We start from the raw sequence: 17579 nt of genomic DNA, 5'->3' as shown, positions 1-17579 counted from the left end.
GGACATGAAAGGAAGACGTCGGGAGGTTCCTGCACTGACCAGGGATGAGGCCAAAAGCTTAGCAAGATGTCGGTTTAAGGTGTGAGTGCCTTAAAGTCCACAAGCTGGTTTCCTTCCCTCTGGCTATCCGATTTTCAACAGCACCCTGATGAAAATTCGACCAGATGGGGACTGTGTCCAGGTGGCTTGTGAGATGGTTGTTCCCACCAAATTCAAGGGAAGAAGTTAACCTTGAAGGGCTTCTCTTTCGATGGAGTTTCAGGCAATTCGGTCCTGCAGCAGGGCTTCACCGGTTGTCCAGGAGTTGCAGCAGTCCTCTTCATTCAGCTCATCTTCGGTTCTTTCGTTGCAGTGGTCGACTCTGCTTTCCAAGTCCCAGAGACCTGCTTTTAAACAGTTGTCCCCCATTCATTCCAGCATGGCCGTCACTCACACAGCAGGGTGGCTGTCCTTGCCGGACAGTCAGCCGGCCAATCACGCCAGAGTGCATTCAGGTCTCCTAGGATACTAAGCACAGGGAGTTTCGGGCACCTCCCACACATCCTGTCCACCCCAGATACTCAGGCGCCAGAGGAGGGCTTCAGCACTGAAACCTGCCAAAGGCCAATGAACAAAGGGACCAAACCTGGTTTGGCACGCAAAGTTAAACACAAGAATGACTTTTCCTAAAAGAAATGGCGTAAAAAAAGAAGACCAGAGTCTGTTTTTACAGACAGGTCTGGTGCGCCATATTGAAAAACATGGCTGACCCGATTTTTAGCTACCGTTTTTAGCGGGCGGGAAAACTTGCGGTAGTGGATCTTACCACCCACCATTTAAAGTAGGAAAAGGTAACATTTGACTGTTAAATTAGCGTTTTGACTCAGGGGAAGCTAGGCAACCCCTCCAGCACTCTATAGAAAGATAGTGTGTGCTGGGTCAGTAAATTTAAAAAGACCAGTAAAGTCAATTTAACTTTACATGCTCTGGGAGACAGCAGTCAGTCCCAGAGAAGGTATTTAAACTTTGGGAAGTCAGAAAGACATCCCTGTGTCATTGCACTGAAGGTGCTTTGTGACACACAGAAAAAGATGATGCCACTGGAGTTGTTTAAAAACTCCATAACCAAAGAACACAAAAAGTAAAACACATATCAAAATACATAGAAGAGTGGGAAAAAAGGCTCTCACTCTTCCCAGGTAGACAAATAAAATACTAGAAATCCAGCAAAGTTGCTGGGGGTCTCAAAAGGTAAGGGAAATTAGCACATTTTGAGAATTCTCCCTAACACTCCCCCTCTTCTATATCCACCTTCGGTGTGCCCCTGGGCTGCAACCTTTCTCCCTGGCTCTTTCTAACACCTATCTTGTGCTGCTTGCAAGACCTCATTTCCACCTTCTCCCCTAACTTTCAGTGTTATGCAGATGACACACAGCTCTTCTTCAAACTTACCTCTGACCCTCCTTACTTCCTCCATCATTCCTGACTGCCTATCTGCCATCCAGTCCTGGTGTACTTCCAATGATCTCTGCCTCAATGGCAGCAAGATTGAGATCCTTCCTATTGGGACTCCCGCTCCCTCTTTTTTCCCCTCACTCTGGCCATCTTCAATGGGGTCTCCCTTTCTCCTTCATCTGAAGCCAGAAACTTCAGTGTTATCTTTGACTCCTCTCTTTCCTTCCTCCCTCAAATTCAGGACTGTGCCAAGAAGACCCACGTTTAACTCCACCTCCTCAGAGGGATTCTTCCTTTCCTCACTTTCCCCCAGAAGCTCAATGTCTCTAGAACTTTGGTTCTCTCTAGGCTAGACTACTGCAATAGCCTTTTTCTCAATCTAACCTCTTCATATTTACGAACCCCTCCAATTAATCCAGAATAGGGCTGCAAGACGTATCTTGGCCTCAAGCCCAGGGACTACATCTTTACAGCCATAAAAACTCTCCACTGGCTCCCAGGTGCTGCAAGGATCAAATTAAAATCCCTCTGCATCATCCATAAGGCTGTCTGGGGCTGGGGACCACACTATCTACAACTTGCCCTCACTAAATACGCTCCCTCCAGATCTTTACGCTCCACCAGCACCAACTCTTTGTGTGTCAAGCGCTTCGCTGAACAGCGAGTTGGTGGCCGATCTCTTTTCTTAGCAGGCTCCCTCTTATGGAAAGCCTCCCACTTCCTCTTCGTCTTGAGCCGGATCTCCTCAAACTCCAGAAGCTCCTCAAGATTTTACTCTTCACCTCCTTTTCATCCCTCCTCTGCTAAACCCCACAGTTGCTGAGATTGGTGACCAGGGCCCTTATGTGTCCTCTTGGGTCCTGGCCTCCCACCCCCAATCGCCTTTAGCCTTCATCCACTCCCAGCACTTACCTTGGCACCCACTGGCCTATGCCACCACATGCCTGCCTGACCACTTACCTAGGCACTTACAGCTGCTCACCCCCTAGCACTTCTCTCTTGGTACACTTAGCACTTAGCCCCCCACCACTCCTTCATCCCTTCTCTCTCTCTCTCTCTCTCTCTGCACTTGCACATTTGGAATGCTCACAAGGCCCAGTAAGGCTGCCTCTATCTTTCATTGTTATTTGATTTTCATTCCCATGTTTCCTCACTGTTGCCCCGTGGGTGCTTTGAAACACAATTTAATTGATGTATAAGCGCCGTACAAATGCACCATAAATAAAATAATAGATAAATAAATTCTTGCAGGACACGGAATGGAGAATGCGTCTCCACAGCACCTCTGTCCAAGGTACGGCGTCCCCCCTTCTCATGCAGCAGCCTCTTCTGCTCTGCCACACTGGTACCTGGTCCTTGCGTTCCTGCGCAACGGGACATGAGCCAACGTCTTCTCCTGTACTGCCTTTGCCTCTCCGAATAGTGCACCTGCTGTGTTTAAATGTCCCAGGCACGGGTGATTTGAAATAACAACTAGACTTGTCAGTGTTTCAGGTACTTGGTATCTTGCTCAAACTCCTTCATCCGCCTGGTCTCAGTACTTGGGGAATTCTCTGAGTTGAAGTCCATAGATGACAATGGATTGGAATAGTTCTTTTACTGGTTTTACAAAAAAGTGCTTTGGAAGAAAAAGGTGTTGCGTTGACTCTATGTGTGTCATAGTTATGTATGGGATCAGGGGAATAGGAAGAAGAGAGAGATTCTTCTTCTGCAAGGGGAAACACTCCGTTGGCAGTATGCCATGAGGGTCTTAGGTATTAGAGTGTCCTCCTCATGGAAAAGCGTCTTGGGTATAAGAGGGTCATGGGAAAGGGGAGATACTGTGTCTCATCCAATGAAGTCATGACATCTCCCCGGTGGATGTCTCCTCCCATGTGATCCTCCCTCATGAAACCGCCCCCATGGTCAGGAAGCGGCTGCTGTCCCCCTTTGTATAGGCCTCTGTCACCTAATTGCTTCTTTCTTCCTGCCCTCAAACAGTAAGTTAAGCTCTCCACGGTACAGTGGCAGTGCTAAGCCAGTCTACATGGTGATGTTGAGGGCATTTTTGTCTTTTATGGTGAGTTACATGCACCTGTGTCTGTTTTCTTTCACCTGTTAGCCATTACTGCCACCTTTTTGAAGGTGCTAACATTTTGAGGTGTTTCGTGTGTTATATTACCTGGCAGTTGAAGTTGGAATCATCCAATAGTCACTACATCCATTATTTCAGAATCTCCATATACAGTATTTTTGGCATGCAGTTTCCCACAGTTACTGCATGCTTTGCGCCTGCACACTTCATGTGTGGTATCTTTGCAGGTTGTATGCAACTTAAAATTGTTCAGAGCGGTAATGCATTTGGTATTCTAAAATGTTGGATGTGTCCCCTCTTTCACCAAAGTCTTAATCAGGCCCTATATAGTATCTTTGAAAAAGAACTGTTAGCCATCAAAGAAGCCTTTCTGGTCTGGAGACATCTGCTAGAAGGAGCTTATAATCCTGCCAGACATATGGATTCATTTCTTCTCAAGATGTGATTTCGTCATCACTTTTTAGACCAGGGTCGGAAAACACTAAAGCTGATGCCTTATCTGGGGCTTATCAAGAAGTAGATGGAGCATCTGTGGAATCCAGTTTCTCTCACCAGACAAGATAATTTTGGTAGCTGCATCCAAGATATTTTTGTACGAGGAAGGTATTTGACAAAATGAATCCATAAGCTTGAAAGTCCTTCCTCCCAGAGGGTTCTTCACATTAAGTCAACATGCTATGCTGCATTGGTGCCATGATATTCTGGGAGCGGGTTATTATGGTTTCACAAAAACCTTCCAGAAGCTCCAAAAACATGACTCGTGGGTGACAATCCTTCAAGATACCCTGGATTATTTAAAAGGATGTGATGCTTGTTCTCAGGTGACGACCCTACAAGGTAAAACAGTAGGGCTATTAGACCCTCTTGCGATTCCGACACTCCCATGGCAGACTTGTTCTGTGAATTTCATAACAGACCTACCAAAGATCTAATGCTTTACTGAAAGAAGAATCAATAAGCTGGCCACATCCCCCTTAGAATACCAATTCTTAAAGTTGATCTACAGAAGCTGCAGAGATTGCAAGAACAGGCGCAGAGCAACCAATATCAGAGTCGATGGCCTACATGGCCTACAAAAGGAGTTGAAAATGATGACACTTGTAAGTTCCTACAAGATGTCTCCAGGTGTCAGCCGCAGCCAAAGCCCCCTTCTTCTGATTGATAACCTCCGATCACAAGGCTCATCCTGCAGGTTCTTTCCAATAGCTGCCCCCAGGCAACAGACTCCTTCAAAGGATGATTCTAGCATTCATTTACCAGCCATCAGCCCCTAGACTCCAATCCGTGTATCATTCATGCCAGGTCTAGCAATGTACTTATTAGAATATACAGACAATGCAAATAATGAGCGTATAAAAAAAAGAAAGTGACCCATGGTTAGGGGACAAAACGTGCATATTTCACGACCTGCTAGAAAGAAGTGCTTCCTTGATGTCCACCAAACCTTGAAACATTGCAGCATCTGATTTGGAGAATGTTCACCCACATAGATGCGAAATATACAGAATGACAAGAAAAGGACCTCTAAAGAGCTAGATCCTCCATCTACATTTAATTAGTACAGCTGAAATGGAAGTAGTGGTCGAACACCATCATACGGCTGCAAACCTCTTTCCTCCATAACGGAAGCTCGTGCAGTCCTGTGTGCACAAAAGCATGTTTACCTGCAGGAAAATGCTCACCATGGCTCTTTCAAAGCGGTTTATCTGTTGATCAGACCTACCTATGTTGGCAGACTGAATATGCTTATATGTCAAAAAAGTATTTAAATTTACATTTGAATTGAACAGCCCACTTATAAGATTTGCCCCATTAGAGAATCACCCACAAAACAAAGTACACAGTAACACATGATTGCTGTCTTCCTTATATCAGAAACAACCATTGGCAAAGCCAACAGTTTGGGCTTTTGTGTGGTCATAGGATAGGCATTTGCTGGGCAGTGATACAATGGTATTACCTGGCCATAAGATCGCAACAGCTGGGAAATGGAGTGATTACCTGCGAATATGCTATCAGTACGTAGCAAATGCCTATCTAATACTTCAAGAAAAAAGTGATGGCTTTGTCATTGCTTGTTTTTAAAAGGATTTCAGCGCATCGAAGAGACATAAATCAAGTGGCTGAAGGCACACTTGATTAAGGCATCTTTATTACTCCGTAGCCATTTAAAGCTGCAATTAAGCCAATAACGTTTAGCAGATTGCTTAGAAAAAACCATGGCAGGCTAGCATTTGATGCTACTGCTTGATAGATGCAACTCAAACAGTTCCTGGGAGGATGCATTTTGTGAAGGGAGGTTCAGTTAGTGTGTGGGAATGACCATAGGGGATTAGCCTGGCCATGGGCAGTCAAGGGGTGGGTAAATAACCAAACAAAACCCACAAGCTGTGCCCCTCCTCATATGCCATCTGCCTCCTAACTATACCCCAAAGCATTCATTTTGACTTTTAGGTGGCGCTCAAGCATAAACTAATAGCCCAAACTAAAAACTCAATCAGACATATGACCCTCTAAAACTAATAACCTAATGGAAGGTGCCAGAGAGCCTACCAGAGAACCATTTTCCAAGATGGCAGCTTTTTAGAAGCATCATCCTACCATAATTACTTTATTTCTTACCAACAAACAGCTGTTTATTGCTTGTGAACCTCTTCAGAGAAAACCTAGGCCCGCTGTTCCGCTTTTGAATGGTGTTGTGAAGCATATTGTCGGATTGTAAATAGTGTCCTCCAGTTTGTACCTGCTGGCATAGTGCCATGAAGTGGTGCTCTAATCCGACTGCCCCAGAGGTCTCTGGGAACATTATCCTAGTGCAGATATATACCAATGGACCTGGCTTGTGTGCGTTGGTAGTCATGATGGAAGAGATCCTATGGAAAGCTATACATACATTCTTTGGGTTTAAGGATATGGCATAATCTCAATTCATGGAAAAATACAGGAATAAATTAGCCTGATCAAAAGGCAGAAAATACTGCCACATGTTAAAATACTAAAACGAGATAGAATACTTAAACAATATATATATTGTGTTTTTTTAACATGCTTCAAGCCGGAGCCCAGCCTCTAAGAGCAGGACTGGATATCAAGCCCATGCTGCTCAGTGTTGTCTTGCTTCCAAGACAAGCATGTTACCCGTGAGCTAGCCTCCCGGCCCACGTCTACAAGAAAGAACATTTTGCTAACTAGAACCTGACAAAACTGAAAAGAATTCCCTGCAAAAATTGTTTATGGCTAAAGGAAATAACTAGAGGATTGTCATTATTTAAAGAAATCACTTTATGCATCAGGTATCATTATCAAATCACTAAAATCATCAACCTATAACATTAAGAATGCCTACACTCCTCCACAAGGCGAATGCTCTTTGCAGAACCAAATGGTTGATATCAATGTCTCAATATTGAATTATTTACATTATCCCAAGAAGGGATTTCAAGATACTTTACCACCCCATTTTAGTCACCAGATCTTAATTCAGGTGTGTGGGTGGCCTATCACAGAGAGCTTTCTGCACAATAATGACGAGATTGAACCTGCTGCAGGTTTGTGGACTTTGAAATCTTGAAGTGCAAGGATTGATTTTCTGCACAGCAGCCCCACTCGAGAATAGATTCCTTTCATATGAGCAAGAAGGTGTCTAGTAAGCCCATGCCCAACTGAAGAAACCTCACTGTCCTGTCCTGTATGAACATTTTTCATTTCCACTCCAACACAGGAAACGTCTCTAGAAGGAGACGGCATACGGTCCGGTTGATGGAGGAGATCTTTGTCTCAAAACTATCCCCTTCATTCAAGAATTTGCACTAAAGATAATCCAAACTCTCTCCCGAGCATTGAAAAAGGAGAGGCCTCTTCAAACAGGGAAGATTACAAACTACAATTTTCTTTGGCTAGCTTAATGCTTGGAAGTAGAGTCAAAATCTTAAATCGATCCCATCTGTTGAGATTTTCCAAAGAAGGTAAGTAACCCACAAAAACCCTTAAACCGCACGGAATGAATCTCATTAGAAATCTGTATTGTACCAAAGAAATCATGATCCGTCCTGCGGTCAAAGGATGGGCTCTGGTTATTCTCAACACCACAGATTATGACACCAAATGTATGAGACATTTAAGGGACAGCAGCAATTATGACCCTCTTGACGGAGATCCCACGGTCTCCATCAAACAAAATTTGCAAGAATTACTTAATAAAGCTGAAGATTTAAGCTGGATCAATCATCATACACACAAATATCTCTGAAATTCCCATCCTCGGATTCCTAACTTTTATACGTTGCTGAAAATTCACAAAGATGCCCAGAAACCTCCTGGCGGACCCATCGTGGCCGGTATGAACAGCATATTGCAACCCCTGTGAAAGTATGTCAATTATTTCCTGCAACCTCTCATACAGCGAACACATACATACGTAAGAGACACTACCCATATTTTTACAACTCCTAGAGTCCACCAAATTTGATTGTAACTTAATTTTGTTTACAGTTGATGTAAAATGTCTTTACATGTCCATACCACATGACCTTGGACTAGAAGCCATAGAATGGAAGCTCCTCAGAGAAACGGATATTCAAGCACAGAAATCATTAATTATAGTGTTACTACAATTCATTGCTGAAAACTAGTATTTCCAGTACAAAGACAGGTTCTACTTACAAGTTTACGGAACATCCATGGGGGACATCATGGCACCAACATATGCCAACTGTTTTATGTTCAAATTCGAAACAGACCATGTACTGTCACACAACACTTGGAAGAAAAAACATCCATTTATGGATCAGGTGTAGAGACGATATATTTGGAATCTGGTCCGGCACAGAAACAGACCTTAAGGAGTTTTTTATTTATCTCAACAGTATAGATCGCAGGATACAATTTACCCATGAAAACTCTACCACTGAGATACACTTCCTTGATTGGAATATCAGAATGGACACCAATGGATTTAACACCAATTTATATAGGAAGGAAACTGATAGGAACGATTTGCTCCATCGTTTAAGTTTCCATCAGCCAAGTTTGAGCCAAACTCTGCCTTTTAGTCAATTACTCTGCGTCAAACAGATAGTGAGTGACCCAGAGGACTACATCACGGAACACTCTGAAATGGGCAAAAATTCCTTGCACAAGGTTATAAAAGTACCAACATAGAGAAAGCCACCACCAGGATAAACATTTTAGACCATCAAACCCGGTTGTCCCAAAAGAAAAAAACCAAGAGTACCTATCCACTGGTCTGTTTCCAAGTTCTTGTTACAAAGCTACCACATCAAGAATATCATCAAAAAGAACTGGCAAATGTTCAAGTGTGATGCAAGAGTACAACATTTATTTAAGTAACCACCTATCTGCCTACCAGAGGAGTAGAAACCTCAGCAGATGAACTGGTCTCAACAAGGCCACCAATTAAACAACCGATCACCAAAAGAAACAGTACTTTTCCCTGCTTGCATTGTGCTAACTGTGGTTTCATCAACAAAGGAAACACAATCAATCATCCCTGTACAGGTGATATGATATGATATGATAGGTTATTTATAATGCGCTTAATAACAGGGGTTTCTAAGCGCGGACCCGGGGATCGAACCTGTGTGGCTCTGTGTCGTCTTGCTTCCAAGGCATGCACGTTGCCCGTAAACTATCCTCCCGAGAGGTGATAAAAATAAACATAAGAGCTACGGGACATGTGACAGCAGCAACATTATCTATGCCATCAAATGCCCTTGCGGCCTATATTACATAAGCAAACTCCTGGAAACGCTGGCCATCTCCCAGCTTAATCTTCACACTGAATCTGTTGGTAGTCTCCATGACCATCAGTCTGGCTTCAGAGCTGCTAGAAGCAAACCAAACGTATGGCTAAAACCAGATGGAATGAGCACAGATCGTGCATCACAAACTCAAATATGAATTCTGCAGTGGCAAGACATTGGATCGAGAAGAGACATAATCTTTCAAAAATAAGGTTCAAAATTCTGGAGGTTGTGGCATAAACAATCCTCATGAGGACATCAACCTTAAACTCGACAGGAGAGAAACCTTTTGGATTGATCGCTTGAGGTCACTCACCCCCCATTGTAGGAATGAAGAAATTAATTTCCTTTGTTACATGACCCACATTGGGCCTCATTACGAGCTTGCCGGTCTGGATACAACGGTACCGGTAAGCTTTCTGGCACCGTTGTATCCGGACCGGGTGCCTTTCATTCCGCCAGGTTTAACTTGGTGGAATGAAAGGCACCCGCGAGCACAGCATGCATGTAGCACAGGCTCTGTTATGATTGGTGCCGGTGCTACAGGCATCCCCATTCCCATTGAGCCCTATGGGGCTGAAATGGGAATTGGGATCACCCGATTCTGGCACCCGCGAAAGACCAATTACCGGTTCCAGCGGGGCCGAAATACTCTGGTAATTGCCCATTCGCGGGTGCCGGACTTTCTTGCAAGTTTTGAGGTTGCCTTGCCGGTTTTACCGGCAAGGCTACTCCAACCTTGTAATGAGGCCCATTGTCTCGTCATTGAGACCTGTTACACATATGTTTCCAATGAGAATTGACTGTTCTTTCACTTATGTTGTTGTACTTAGCAGCAGGACTCTGATCTTACATATTTCGCCTATGATCATAGATTGTCAGTGTTGTTTTCGGGTCAGAACTTTGTGTAAGCACCAATGTGGGCGTAGCCTCCTATGGGGGCTCACCCAGTGACACGCAGTCTATAGACCACCAGTTTGTGGCATCCCATCTTAATAATAGTAATTTGTGGAATCTAGATTTCTAAATTCCATTTTGTTTAGTAGTTTACTTTCATCCGACAGTTGGCGTTCTGCACGTCTCAACCTTTACACTTGTGGAGAGGTTGGGCCATGAGACGCCTGGGGCGGGGACAGACCCACCAGTGTGGCCAGCACCTGGCGTCTCCACAGGTGCCATGACAATGGTTCATAATCCCTCACAAACACGCTCACACGCGTGTTCCCCATTTTGTAGGGTGACCAGACATCCGGGTTTTCACGGGACAGTCCGGGGAAATCCCTCTCTGTTCCGGGTCCCAGGGTCCCGGGAGTTTTTTCATTTTTGCATGTTTGGGGGGCTACGGTAATTAAAACCGTAATTATTTTTCACAACACTTTCAGAATTTTGAAACCCCAACCTCTCAGGTACAGGTCCGAGAACTTACTGACTGTGCCACAAAGACTGGCTTGGAAATTATTGTACAGCAAGCCATGTAATATCAATTAGAGCTAACGCTCATTTTGAATTAACATGCCATGATTCACAGACAAAACTGCACAAATTAGATTATATACAGTTTATAGAAAGGAGAAGTGCTGGAAATATGGTTGGGGGGTGGTTGTGGGGGCGTGTTGGGGGAGGGGCGGTAATTAGTGGGCTGCGATGGGGTAGTCCTTCTTTTATGTTGATGGCCGTCCCGGTTTTTTGTTTTGAAAATCTGGTCACCCTACCATTTTGGAAGTTGTTACACACTAGCAAGAGGTAAGTAGGCTACGCATTACATGGGGAGAACTTAATGTTTTGTTTAACTTTCATGAATTCACATCTACGATACAATTTCTTTCAGAACGCTAAATCTGTCCCTCCCTAGAGACATTTACAACACATAACGCGCCCATGCACGTGGGTGTTTGAGTCTACTCGCCTACACAGGGTGTGCAGGTAAGCGTTTTTACGCTCACACACAGATGACCTTTATTTAAATCGGTTTTATGTTTTACTTATGTATATATGCATGATTTATTTCTAGACAGTTGGAACAAGGACATGTATGACTCTTTTTGTTTAATCGTGTCACCTAAGACCAGTTGGCCACAAGATTGAGGTGCTTTTGGATCTTGATTTAACAGGTATTTGGCGCATAGCTGTACATTATTACATTGTTCTCCTTCCATTGTGCTGCGCGTTGGCATTGGCTTATGCATAATACATTTACTGTGCATTCATTTGCACTTTCATGAACTATTGGATATTGTCCATTTATACAATTGTATGGATTTGGTATAAGATTTGTGTATGTTTTACTGTATTCACAAATTGGGCTCAGCCCTGACGAAGGAGTAATTGGCTCCGAAATGCATCGGCACAGGAGCCCTTGACAAATGGAGGCTACAGCTGGCCTCCCTTTCTGTTGAAAAATTGAATCACTTATTTGTTCAAACACACGTAAGATCTTGACTCTACTTGCAAGCATCGAGCTAGCCAAAGAAAATTGGAATCTATGTTTATGTGTTTGAAATTTTGCAAAATCCTACAGTAACCTTGGATGGGGTACAGTATGTGAGCGACTGACTAGCTGAGTGATTTTCATTTAGTCCTCCTTGGGTGGCAGTCTTTTTGGGTCCAGGTGTCTCTGGACTTTCTTCAGTCAGCTCCTTGTTATTCGAATCACCTGCATAGCAGACATTGACATGATTTTTTTAGCTCATTCAGTGTTGCCCACTTTATCCCCTTTTGACAAGATTGCAAACTACCCCACAAAGAAGAAAGTAGAAAAATAATTTTAAAATGCATGCCAACATTTAAACCTTAGAGAAATAGTTCCAAACCTAATACTCAAAATAAACAAATATTTGAATTTAATTACAAAAAATGTACACTAACAACCAACATGCCTTTGGTTAATATGAAAGCAACATAGCGTGGTGGCAGCAACGAAACTAGGAACATGCCAGCTAATTGCTCTAAGGGTAAGATAAGGACATCAAGATTGTGGCTACTTTTCATTAAGGACGAGTGAGAAATCAGAGCTCTAGACATGATTTAACTATTTTCTGAATTTTATAATGAATTTTACACATCTGATGCCAAGGTCAAACATATTTCCAGGTTTAAATATGAGGAAAAAGATGGTGTTCTTAAATGAAACAATCTCGGATCTGCAAGTGCAAAATGCTGTTTCCTTTTTCTTTTGATTGGCATTTGTAAAGTGCAGTGGCACTGACTGTACAGCGCACCGGGTGCCGAGTATAAAGTTGTGTTCTTCACATCCACATGGCTCGAAGAATTTCACTTCGAGTTCTACCAAACATTCCAAAACACGTCTTCTAAAATGAATAGAATACCATTTCCTCTCCCCTACAAGCACCCCAAAAAACCTTTCATGAAGCAATCATCACTTTCAGCCAAAGAGGTGGCAAGGACCTACTGTTATTAGCTATCACTCTATAATCCCCGTCAATGTTCACAGTCATGTTTGAATAAAAGAAACAAAGCACCAGATGACTTACTCTAGATGGGATCTGAAACAAGCATGAGTGAAAAAAAAAGTTCAGTTTATTTCAACATGGAAAATATTCACACACAAAGAATGCACTCCAATTTTTTAACAAGATATTTATGTAGACGCATCCATCCCACAATATTTGTACCTATGTGGTGAGCAGCTGAAAAGAGAACAGGACAACTGACTCTCGCCACTGGGCAGTTGCAGCCTACCAATCGTCTACTGATTGCCAGGCCAAGCTAAGAAACTCCTCCAGATAACCAACCACAGTCCACAGGATTCTCCAGGTTTCCAGTGGCAGACCACAGCCCTCTTCTGATTGATAATCTCACGTCACAGGCTGCTCCCGCAGGCTCCTTCAATAGTTCCTGAGCCCACAGGCTAGTCTTGATAGTTATTTCTGACCTACAGGATATACCCAATAGATTCCTCTAGCCCACAGGCTATTCCTTATTTTTGTCTGCAGTCCACAGGCTATTCCAGATAGTTGTCTACAGCCGTCAAGCTCCGATAGGTACCCTCCGACCACAGATATCTTCCAGTAGTTATCCCCAGCTGAAGAATCCTTCTAATAGTTGTCCACCCCAAATCCCCCCCAGGCCTGTCCGAATTGCTGACCCCAGGCCCGAGGAACACTTTCTGGAAGACCTGACTGAATTAACAAAATAACCTGAAAACAAGACAGGTTCTTGGTTTTTGAGAGAAAGGGCCTAACTTCCTATATTGGAAACTCTTTCAGCTGTACATACAGCTTAGCAGAGCATACTGCGATCAAACAACCAATGTAAAAGCTGCCGTTCAGTTGTGGTGGCGTCTTCCATTTGGGTCGGATGGCCCATTTGGACGAAGATCATTTCTTCATTTACTCACGGAATAATCAAAATAGAAAAAAAACGAAATGCTAACAGTTTATAGAAAAGTGCATGTGTGTACACTCTGTAGGTTCTGCTAAATAGTACATGCGGAAGCACCCAAGAAGAGGCCATGGAAAACTCCTCAAGCTGTCCTGCTGCTGGCTAATGTACTGTGAGAAGCGGCTTGTGCCAATTCATTTCTATGCATGCTTTATGCAAGACCGTGGTGAGACCAATCACATTTTCTTTTTTGTCTTCATTGTTTTACAGTGAATATTTAAGACCGCAGGCAATATTATCAAAGTATGTCAATAAACCTTAGAATTTCTTATTAATGGATAGTAGTTGGTAAATCATCCACTCCCTTTATCGCCCCAAAGAGCAGGCTTTAATATTTTATTGCACAGCCATGATTAGCATCACCACATGTATTATGCACACAGATGCTTTCTAAAAGGATTTGATGTCATGTGCCATTCCCTGTTGGACCATGTGGAGTCTAGAACACAGGAAGAACGGATGAAGCTTGCAGTTCAATTTAGACTCTGGGATGGATTCCAAGCCCATTTAAGATCTGGAACATGATTAGATCTAGAACACCGGGCTAGTCCTGAACACAGTAGAGTCAGCACATGCAAGGACATCAAGCACACTCAGCAGTCACATGGGACAGCAGCTGATGTGACCGCTAAACTCTAGGCCAGAAAGTGCAAGACAGCAAAGATAGAGGGATGTACCAGCAGGGAGCCCTGTCAGAGTGTAGCAAATACTTGTGGGAGTGACATACATTCAGTGATGGGGAAGCAAGAGGGACCAGAAACAGATTGACAGTGAGACACAGGAAGGTCAGGAAGGCGTTGGGATTGCATGGAGTAGGTCATTAGACAGCCTAGCAGAATTGGGAAATCCCAGAGAGTGGTTTCAGAGAACCCAGAGACGGTCCTTGGATGATGCCATTGAGTGTGCAGGAAGAACCCGAAAGAATGGGAAATAAGGCCTACAGGAGAATATCAGAGGACCAGTGTGAGATAAAATAATGCCCACCAGAAATGAAGCGCCATGACATATACAGTCTCCAACACCCAGAACCTGCTGCCAAAAAGCACAATTCCAAGCAGTGGAGAAACTTTGCTGAAAAAGTTGGGGGGACATGACCTCTGAAGAAAAGGTGCCCCATTCAAATGAATGGGGACAAAATAGTGTGCAATGAAAGTTGGGGGGGACAAACACCCCCGTTCCCCCCTAAAATTACACCCATGATTCCCAGGAATGTCCCAGTCAACATGTTGATCAGAGTGCTGTGCAGGCAGAACAGGAGTGTTGGCACAGTTGGCACCCGAATTACTATGCCATCATATTTACTGTGGCAGCATGATATAAAATTAGGAACTGTTTCATTCAACTTGTCATCACCTTACCGGTCATATGTTCTTCATAATGACTGTGTTAATTAATATACTCATTGCAAATGCAATGCTAGTTAATTTGCTTATTAAAATGATCTTGCCAAAAACTATGCCCAATATAATTACTATGCCATTTAATATTCCAATCTAACTACTGGTCCTCTTGGCCTCTATGAATAATGTCTGTGTTAATGATAGCCAGTCTATTATGCTAGTTAATATTTTGCCCTAATTACTGGGCCATTCCATTAGTCATGCGAGTCACTGTTCTGGTAGAAGGGGAAGGTGCGAAAGGTAGGTAAGCGCATGTGGACCCCAGGCAGCGGTGGTGCACCACTGCGGCTCTGGCACATCTTCTAGCATGCGGAGCAGGAGGCGGCAGGGGGAAAGCCAGATCTATGTCGTTGCCATTTCCCCCAGCTGCTCTGCTAACAATGAGGGACCTTCAGAAAGATTGGCCGTGTCCTAAACCATCTGCACCCCTGAACTTGGAAGCAACGTACAGCCAGCAGTCTGAACATTGGGGCAGGGATAGCTATCAAGTAGGGTCACATTAACATGCCACTCCGGAATCATTCAACTCTGGCTCATAGTATATCCTATGCTTTAAGCATGTCTGTGATCACTTCTAGGGCAGCAATACTTTCTCAAACGTCATTCATGCAAAGCCAAGCCTCAGACAATGGGTGACTTGGGCACCTTGCTAGCAGGATTGATGAATCAATTGACTAGTGTTTGTCTTGAGATGTTATTCCTGCTCCTGGTACATGGGTAGATGACACAAAGTGTGGATTCGTGCACTCGTTCTCTGTTGAATCAGGTGACTGGGGGCAGCGTTCCTTGCACCCGTGTGCTGGTTTATCGCTCAATGACCGGGAGTGTGAAGTCTTGCACTGCTGTGAGAAGCTCTTCCAGGAAAAGTTCACGCCATATATTCAAGTGGGAGGGATACTGCCCTCCATCATTGTCCTGGAGCAATGGAAGTCTTGCAGGGAGTTTCCAGTTCTGCAGAGAGGCCTCAGGCAGGCCAAAGGAGGCTCAGTTCCTTCAGAGCAGTGCTTCTCTGCTCACATCCCGAGGGTGGCCAGGGAAGTAACACTGCTAATCTTCTTAAACCTGTTTGCAGCGGTCACAGCAATAAAGTTTCTCTGTCAAAAAACAAAACGCAAGAATTACACTCAATATTCATACCACAGAGATGATATCCTATTTGCACCTCTGGGGTGAGAAGTTTTGGGAGGGTCCACGGGATCAGATTTAGGCGTTCTGGAAAGTCATGGAGGGAACAAAGTGTGCAAGAGTTATGTAGAAGATCTGCAAAGGAGTCCGAGAAGTTCAGCGTGAAATGTGATGACCTCATGGGGGTAGAGTAGAGTTCCACATGAGAGGCATCATGTGTGCAGTGCAGGAGGCTTCTACGAGTGGCCTTTGAGTTCTTAATGAAGGATGTAGGTGTTCTGCAGCATGTTTTTCCAGATCTACAAGGAGGTGCAAAATGGCTTGAAACCGAGATTCAGCGCATCACACTATCGGTTTGGGGGTGTTTGATCGTCTGATAATTGATCGCAGCAAACTGTTGGAAAAAAAACAGCCCGCATGCGATCAATTCTCAGATGATCAAACAAGCTCACACCAATTCACCCCCCCACCCACCATCCCCCTTCCGTACTTACCTCTATGCTCGCCGCCTGGTCCACTTCTGCCCTGCAGCGCCAGATTCGTCCCTCTAATGGGATCTGTGTGATTGTTCCGTCACGGAAAAGTCTGTGACGGAAAAGTTTGCATGAGAAATGTACGCACCTCAAAAGGTTCATACATTTCCCATGCGAACATACACTGCAAACCACTACATACCCACACCCACACCCTCCACACACCCCCACCCACACTGGCAACATAACCAAACCCAACTTACCTTTTCTTCACACTGCGTCCCTGGGTGTTCAGTCATAATATCGAGAAAAAAATGTCGAAAGACAATCATTTTGAAAAAATAATGTAGAAAAAAAAATCGAATTCTTTATTTTTTTATTTATATATTTTTTTGAGGGGTTCGCGAGTAAAAAAAAGGTAAAAACAAAAAGAAAATAGAAAAGGGGGTTGGGGGGAAACCCCCCTTTTCGAATAAAAAACATAGTGAAAAAGAAATTCGATTTTTTTTTTTACATTATTTTTTCAAAATTATGACTTTCGACATTTTTGTATTCGATATTATCACTATAAACCGTGTCCCTGCGGCACCAGTTCCCTTTCACTTCCATGATTGGGAACAGGCACCGCAGGGCACTTTCTTTCTTTTTTTTTATACTGTAAAGTATAGTGAGCGGGGTGTTGCGGGGCACAGCCGCTCAGCACCCGTTTTATTTATTTATTTATTTTTCTTCTCGGGTGTGCTGCTGGGCTGTCTGCCGCAACACCACGCTCACTATACCACACAGTATAGTGAGCGAGGACCCCCGCTCACTATACTGTATAGCATGGTGAGCGGGATGCCACCAACGGTTCGAACATTTGGTGTTCAAATCTTTGGTGGTATGCATTTTTCAGACTTTTGGTAAAGTC

General features: G+C 43.8%; 1 protein-coding gene across 2 annotated transcripts in view; it reads right to left on the bottom strand.

Annotated features, from left to right (window-relative positions):
• Positions 1-12785: 12785 nt before the first annotated feature.
• MYLK2 (myosin light chain kinase 2) overlaps positions 12786-17579 on the bottom strand; it is a 315549-nt gene continuing 310755 nt past the window's right edge. For both annotated transcript variants that reach the window (XM_069650999.1, XM_069651000.1), the window contains exon 13: positions 12786-16165. In XM_069650999.1, the coding sequence (XP_069507100.1) occupies positions 16085-16165 (81 nt within the window). In that variant the 3' untranslated portion in view covers positions 12786-16084. The remainder of the gene's footprint in view (positions 16166-17579) is intronic.

This window comes from Ambystoma mexicanum, chromosome 3p (assembly GCF_040938575.1).
Source record: "Ambystoma mexicanum isolate Mex_15411 chromosome 3p, UKY_AmexF1_1, whole genome shotgun sequence".
Taxonomy (NCBI): domain Eukaryota; kingdom Metazoa; phylum Chordata; class Amphibia; order Caudata; family Ambystomatidae; genus Ambystoma; species Ambystoma mexicanum.
This window is presented reverse-complemented; position numbering and strand designations above follow the sequence as displayed.